General features: G+C 45.7%; 1 protein-coding gene across 1 annotated transcript; it reads right to left on the bottom strand.

Moving 5' to 3' along the window:
- Positions 1–4,517: 4,517 nt before the first annotated feature.
- Positions 4,518–5,749, bottom strand: LOC143903383 (uncharacterized). The gene has a single exon (XM_077416926.1). The coding sequence runs from the start codon at positions 5,747–5,749 to the stop codon at positions 4,559–4,561; it is 1,191 nt and encodes a 396-aa protein (XP_077273052.1). The 3' UTR covers positions 4,518–4,558.
- Between the last annotated feature and the right edge of the window lie 2,373 nt (positions 5,750–8,122).

The raw sequence follows: 8,122 nt of genomic DNA, 5'->3' as shown, positions 1-8,122 counted from the left end.
TTCCCGGACCGCAAAATTGATAGCTGGGAATGTGTAATTCGAACGGAAGTGCGTTTATCGCGCAATTTAACAGGCCTCCGCCATTTTTTTCGTTGACATTCGCCGCAATCCTTTATCATTGGCGCGGGACCGTCAATGTGCGTTCGCTGCCACGGTCGATTGTAATGTTCGTAACAGCGACGATATGTCTGAACCTCCAAATCCGCCTTTAAATGTTCCGGAAGCTTGTCCCACACGTAGTGGACGTGATCGCCGCACGTTTGCAGCAGAACGGCTTTCGGCACAAATTGCAGCTGTTTGGCGCTCAAGTCGCGAATATCGGAAGGTCTCGACAGTAGGACAAACATTTTTGCTATTGAGCGATTCGCGGTTCCGCTCGCCTATAAATAGGCGTTCGAGTCAGCCAGAAAGTCGGCAGTGTGGAAAGAAATGAGATTCGTGCGACAACCGTTGGTGATTCGCGTGACGAATTGCGACGACAGATCACGGTCGATGGGGGGCAACGTGGAGAAACGCAAGCACGGTACGATGTTACCGACTACTATACGCGCGATCATTTGCGGCCCTTCGAATTGCGGTAAAACCAACGTTTTGATTAGCTTGCTGGAAAGTCCGCACGGTGTACGTTTCGAAAACGTGTACGTGTACTCGAAATCGCTGCAACAGCCAAAATATCGATATTTGGAGAATTTGTTGACATCGATCGATGAAATCGGTTATTTTACGTTCTCCAATAACAGTGACGTCATTCCACCGAGCGACGCACGTCCAAACTCGATCTTCGTCTTCGATGACGTGGCGTGCGATAAGCAAGATGTTGTGAGAGAGTATTTCTCAATGGGCAGGCACTCGAGCGTCGACTCCTTCTATCTCTGTCAGACGTATGCGAGAATACCTAAACATCTGATACGGGACAACGCGAATCTGCTGATCCTGTTCAAACAGGATGGTACCAATTTGAAACACGTGTACAACGATCACGTGAATACCGACATGTCGTACGATGAATTTTGCTCGTTGTGCCACGATTGTTGGCAATGCAAGTATGGATTTGTAGTGATAGACAAGGACAGCGCGCTTTCAAACGGGCGATACAGAAAAGGATTTAACGTGTTCGCGATACCGCAAAAGCGGTCAGTCGTTGCCGATACGTTGTCGAAGGTGAAACATTAGCGTTATTACAGAGAGAGATCGACACTCTGCCTTTTTTTGTTCCGCGATGGCTGCGATCGTCGGGGGCGAGACGATTCGCGAGAAGGTCGTAAAAGATATTGCAAAGACGAGTAATTCGATTCGCAAGAAACTTCGCGTTTTGAAGACCGGTAAGATCGAGAAGGACATTGAGTTGGACACGCAGTTTAAACCCCTCATCGGGCCGTTGAAAAAAATCGTTGACAACTCGAGCTTGACCGTGGTGAAAAAAGAGGAGCCGACGGAGAGCGACGCTGACGCGAAAATCGAAACGCTATCCGTTCAACAGCGCGGGGAGGAGGAGGATGCTACACCAAAGAGAAAGAAGAAACGATCAGACTCCTGGCCGGATCTGTCATCGACACCGTGTAAATCTGATCAATCGAAACAACCGATAACCTCTACACCGATAACCTCTACACCGACGCGAACCGTGCAACGTATAAGTCCCGAATTTTTTGAAACCGCGAATGTTTTCGAAACCACGGACGACTCGATCAGGACGACCGTTCATAATCGGTTGCAAACGTCGGAGGGTCGAAAATGGTTTATAGAATCGTTGGAAGATCACTTGGGTCCACTGAGTCGAATTTACATCGAAGATGTTTTGGGCGCCTGTCCATCGATGGACATAGCGTACGGTGTTTATCTCGGCAATAATAAATTGATGCTCGGTAATAAAAGTTTTGACGTGGACAAAGCGGATAACATTTATATCGACGGCGTACGATACGCCGGCACACCTGGTATTTACGAGTTGATCTTCAAAAAAATACCCGATGACGCGATCTACACGGAGGACGATAAGATCAAGTACAGGAGTATATTGTTGGCAACGAGTGCTCATAAATACAAGCATGATCCTCTCGGGCGATTAAAGGGCAACGTGGGATTCAAGTATCGATTTGTAATCTCACCGTTGATGTCTACCGAATCCAAGAAGAAAAAATCCGGAAAGGGATTATCCATGCCTCGCGCAATGACGCTAACCGACAATAAGATCGACTACGTGCACTGGGACGACCCCAACGAGCTGGTGGATCGTCTGCAATTGCTCGACGCTTCGCGTCAAGCTGGCAACAATGCCCACGACAACGAGATCATGTCGATCATCGAGGAACTTCGCGAAGCCGGGCTTATTATAAATTAAACCATGCGACGGCGATCCGTTCAATCAGCGTCAAAATGCCGATCAACAAATTTGGATTGTTCGAGCACAGCGGAGACGCGACGAACGCCATTTCGTACCATCGATGGAGCGGATTAATGAGAAATTTCGTGCGCAATAACGCTCTGTGTCGCGCCGCCACGGACTTTGACGCAAAGTCGCGCAAGATTCGTCGCGTAGCGCAACCTGAGACTGACGGTGACACGGTTAACAAACTGTACGTTGATCAATTCTTTAAAATGTTGAACAATCAACGAAAAGAATCAGACGAGAAGCTGACTGCGTTCGAGAAGGATCTGCAAGCGTTACGGACTGCGATAAACAAGCTTCGCCATTCGAGTACCGTTGAATCGAACGTGACAACGAACAATAACAACAACAACAACAACAACAATGGACAAACGGTTCAGCAAAAACGACTATCGAAAGGCGTCGAGTGAAGAAAAGCAACGGTTCATTAACGTCGGCGAGGAACGGCAACGAACGACTCGAGAACGGTTGTCGGACGGCTGTCTAGCGATTCGAGAACGCTTGTCGGATGGTTGTCAAACGGTTCAAAAACAGCTTAAAAACGATTACGAGCGGTTTAGAAACAGCTGCGAACTACGCGGAGACAGAAAAGGCTACAAACGGCTAAAGAACGTCGACGACGACGACGAGGAGTGGTAAGAAGCAGTTAACTGACGACGACGACGAACGACGACGAACGATTCACGAATGGTTAAGAAGCGGTTACGAATGGTTCAGAAGCGGTTACGAACTCTTCAGAAGCGGTTACTGTTCAGAAACTGCTACGAACGATGCACTAGAAGCAGAAACGACGACAACGAAACATGAGATCGTTAAAATCGACCGATGTGGATAAAAATATCGAAAAGCGACGGTTGGTGGACGAATTGCACGCTCCGGCGAGAAGAAATTTTCCCCGAAGACACGTCATAGTGCGAAGGTACGACGACCTGTGGCAGGCTGACATCGTCGAGATGCGTCCGTACTCGCGTTTCAACGGAGGCTACCACTACATACTTACCGTTATCGATGTGTTGAGCAAGTACGCGTGGACCGTGCCGCTCAAGGGTAAAGGTGGCAGCGAGACGGCTGACGCTATCGCTGAGATAATTTGAGATAGCGAGAGGTGCCCTAGTAATCTACAAACCGACATGGAGAAGGAATTTTACAACACCGACGTGCAACGTCTCGTCAGAAAACACGACATCAATCATTATTCCACGTATTCGGTGTTGAAAGCGTCGGTCGTCGAGCGATTCAATCGTACGTTAAAGAACAACATGTGGAAGATGTTTACGCTCAATGGAAATTACAAGTGGGTCGACGTGTTGCCGCGACTCGTGTCGGATTACAACGCGCGCAAGCATCGAACCATCGGCATGCGACCCGTCGACGTTACCCCCGCGATCGCCGAAAGACTCTTGGCTACGGTGTACAGCGCGATAAAGATCGCGGGCCCGGCAAAATTCAAAGTGGGCGACTCGGTACGCGTCAGCAAATACAAGACAATTTTTGAGAAGGGTTACACGCCGAATTGGACCGAGGTGTTTAAGATCGTTAAAGTGCAGCGTACCAATCCCGTAACCTTTCTACTCGAGGACTATCGTGGAAAATCCGTCTCTGGAGGGTTCTACGAGTACGAGTTGCATCGCGCGACTTATCCAGACGTGTATCTCGTGGAGAAAGTACTGCGCAGGAGGGGCGACGAGGTTTACGTTAAATGGCTGGGATTCGATGGATCGCACAACTCTTGGATACACAAGAACAATGTTATTTAATTCGTGCAAACTGTATTTTATTCTTAATATAAAAAATGATACATGTAAAATGTTTGAAATATGTGATACATATACAGTATATAATAAAAAATATTAAATACTAAATACATGTGCGCGATATCCTTATTAATATCCCTTCTCATATATAATACGATATTTACTTGAGGACTATTTCTTACATACATATATGTTATACTACATACATTACATACATACATTATATTACATATATACATTACGTACATACATTTATATGTACATACATACATACATTATATTACATTTATATGTACATACATACATACATTTTATTACATGTATTGCATACATTACATACATGCATGCATACATAAATTATATTCCATACATACATACATACATGAATCTTCACTGTTCCTTATTATGATAACTACTATGATAAAGGTATGCGATAATGTCCCCACGGCAACGTATCGGTCGAATCCGGCACGATATATCGCTTATCGTCGTACGGACTCAGAGCGATTTTTGTCTCGCTAATAGTGTACACTTCGTGCATTTTCGATCTTATACACGACTGCGGTCGAGTCATTTCAATCTCATCGTTCAAACACCGCGTGTAGTCGTCGAATGTGATGGTGCGCGCGATGACGTTGCTTTTTACACCTTTTGCTTTTTTACAGTCTTTTTTGCCATCGACTCGCAAGGCGTACATTTTCGCCCTAAGTCCAACGAATTCGGTCATAATGGCCCCGTTGTTTTCGTCCTTTATCAGGCCTGGCACTTTTTTATTGACGAGAGGCATATCATAAGCGTTATCTACCGCATAGTCACTTGTGTCGAACCTGACTATATCATGTTTCAAGTTTTCGTACGCGTCGTCGCACTTGATATGATAAATCAAACTGTCCGTATCGGTATACATGATTCTACACGAGTCGCGGTACAAGGGAGACATGTATTTGTGGTGAAATTCGTATAGGCACACCTTCGACAAGTCGAGGATGCACATGCCGACGTAGATCGGTTTGTCGAATTTCACCTCGAGTTTGCGCAGTTCGATGGCTACCAGATTTTCTGAAAACACGCTACTGCTGTGAAAATTCGGTCGCGCGATCATTGCCTCTGCACCGTATCTACCCTTCCACTTCGTCACTAATTTTACATCGACGTGATTTCGTACATTCTCCATTGTTTTCCCAAAAACAGCGTTATTCATTAATTTATATAACGTTTTTTCGAACTCATTTTTGGCTTGTGTTCTGAATTTTGTATTGAGTTCGATGTAAGAGCGGAGCCACTCAGATTGAGCGAATTGTAATACGCGATGTATTTTAGTGATGCGAAGACCGTGGCGCGTGCACTGTTGCAGATTGCGATAATGGATGACATAACGCTTCTTATCGTGCAGCGTGGCGAGAAGTTTGTCCTGCCGTTTGCCGGGCGGTTTATCGCGCATCGGACAGAACGGTAGGTCAGCGTGCGCGTCGTGTTTATCCTGCGGATACTCAAGATCGACCTCGAGAATATAGCCCGTAGGCGAATCCAAAGCGATCGCGTTAACGTCGAAATTTGACGCGTCTTCGACCCATCGAAACTCCGCGTAGGGCAGTGGCTTACACATCGCCCAGCCGTATAAATTGTTAACATCGAAGTACATTAAGTACGATGACGGTTTCGATGAATCGTATGACTCCATATACTTGTTGTTAGCCTTCGCGTATCTGCCGGAACATTGACTCAGGCCGCCGCGTATACCACGTTCGATAAACATGACCATGTCAACGTCGGTCAGTAGTTCAAAATTGATACATGTATGTTTCAACATCGCGTCCCACGTAAAGCCTGGTAAAGTGTAGTAGTACGCGGGATCAAGCCCGTAACTCGCGACGCAGCTGTCGCGGAAATTTTCAAACACGTCGGCCAACAGCAAGACATCGGTTTTCAGGTATAGATCGCTGTATTCGCCCAGAGTTCGAACGGAGAATCGTTGCCATACATTCGCGGCGTGCGCGTAATCGCTCTCGGATACGGTGTCACCGGTCAAGGAACTGTAAAATAAATCGCGCGGCGGTAAACACGTATCCTCCAACTTTTCGACGCTGTCCACGTATTCGTATGGAAAGACACCTTTTCGCGTCAATAATTCGAAATCGTCGTCGGATAACGCGGAAAATTTGGAATGTATAATTTTCAAGTTATCTTTATCGAAGAAGGATGCCAATTTTGCGAGACTCGCGCTCAGAAATTTGTATGAGTCGATAAATCTTAATTTTATATCGCTTCGCAAATCAGATCTTTCCGCGGTGTCTTTCACGTGTTTAGTAAATGAGATGTACTTTTCCTTTGTTATAGGCAGTACATCGATTAAGCCTTCAAACGCGGCAGCTATCTCCTTGATAATAAAGTGCGCGTCATAGCCTGACAGATTGTGGAATATTACTGGGATGAAGTGAGAATCCTTATAATTCAGATTGCACGTCGAGTGTGCTGGACCTCTGTAACGCCCGGTCAAGTGGCAATGATCGCGTACACGATTATCATTTGGCGCGAACTGTTGTTCGCATATGTGACATTTCGTCGCGTTGTGAAATGTCTCCCACTCGTCTCGCGTTAGGTCTACCATGCATACAATGTCGGATAAGACGTTCTTTACGCGATACGCCAATCCTTTGAGTTCCTCGACGAACCACGCGACGCAGTCGTTATCGCGACGAAATCGATACGCTGATAATGTTTCATCATACGAGCACTGTACGTAGTATGCTATACTACATACTCGATGATGTTGATAGGCGTATGACGCGTGTTCCGTCTCCGGTTGTGTCTTCTGCAGCACACACTCCAGATCGGCGTACACCACGAAGGGAAGTCGCTCTTTCCTGCTATGGTTCTTGAAGCACAGTCACTTGTTGTCTTCACTCGGTAGTTTGATAGCGCAGTCGTTTATCTTTCGGCAGTCCACAGTGTGAGACTGCAATTTGTCGCTCGAACTAAAGTAGTGAAGACATCTGCAAAAAAAAGAATCATAAAATATAAATTTTTTTTATACACAAAATATAAAAATGATATATATATATATATATATATATATATATATATATATATATTAAAAAATATAAGTACTTACCGATCGCAAAAGTATTTTTTGTTCTTCTTCTTGCTCAATTGTGAGCTCACGAGACGGGATAGATTTTAATCCATGCGAAATGTCCAACATTGTTGTCTCGCGGATCCTGCATGTACAGCAGATTAACATGTTTTTTAACACTCGTGTGGTCGGTAAGCCGTATTGGAAGCACGTTTGACGTCTTCTGTCCCTCGATGGTATAGACGTTGATGGATATATCGTTGAGTCGTTCGAACTGTTTAATTTGACTCAACGTCATTGGGAACTCAATGTCTCGTAAATCCAGTACCCTTGAATAATGCGGGTATGAAAATTCCCGTTCTTAATTTCTTTCGGCTGGATGTAAGGCGGCGACCACTGACCATGCAAAACACGCATTGTCCATAGACAGCACATTGATCACCGCGTTCTTTACTTTAATATCTTTAGACAATTCCAAGTGACACCCCGCGCGCAAAGGATTGTATTTGTTGACGCTCACCGTCAAATTGAGGATTCGAGTCAACGCCCACACACTGTCGCGTTCCTGGAACTCCTCGAGTTTCGCTAGTGTGGGCTCGATAACGTGCAGCTCGTACCAATCATGCAAGTGCGATGTACCACAGAGTTCTATGTTATTTGTACATATACTCTTATTGGCACGTTTATCACCCGCCACAAACTCCCCGTTGAACACGGTGTTCACTTTGACACAGTTATGTGTTTTTATAATGTCTCGTACTCGCTTGCACACTACGCTGCAGGCGTCTTCCAAAAACTGTCGCGGTTCTATATGGTCTATATTAATTACCGCACCGGTCATTTTTCGCGTTTCGAACCCGGCGTCGATTTCTCGCCATACGAGTTCTGCCGCGCGCGTGTCGCCAC

The sequence above is a fragment of the Temnothorax americanus genome, unplaced genomic scaffold (genome assembly GCF_048541705.1).
Source record: "Temnothorax americanus isolate GAGA-0224 unplaced genomic scaffold, ASM4854170v1 Scaffold46, whole genome shotgun sequence".
Taxonomy (NCBI): domain Eukaryota; kingdom Metazoa; phylum Arthropoda; class Insecta; order Hymenoptera; family Formicidae; genus Temnothorax; species Temnothorax americanus.
The sequence above is the reverse complement of the archived record's forward strand: the minus strand, read 5'-3'. Positions and strand labels throughout refer to the sequence as shown.

What these genes read in the sequence shown, in the direction of transcription:
- LOC143903383 (XM_077416926.1), bottom strand. Translation starts at nt 5,749, where the DNA reads ATGTGTAAGCCACTGCCCTACGCGGAGTTTCGATGGGTCGAAGACGCG.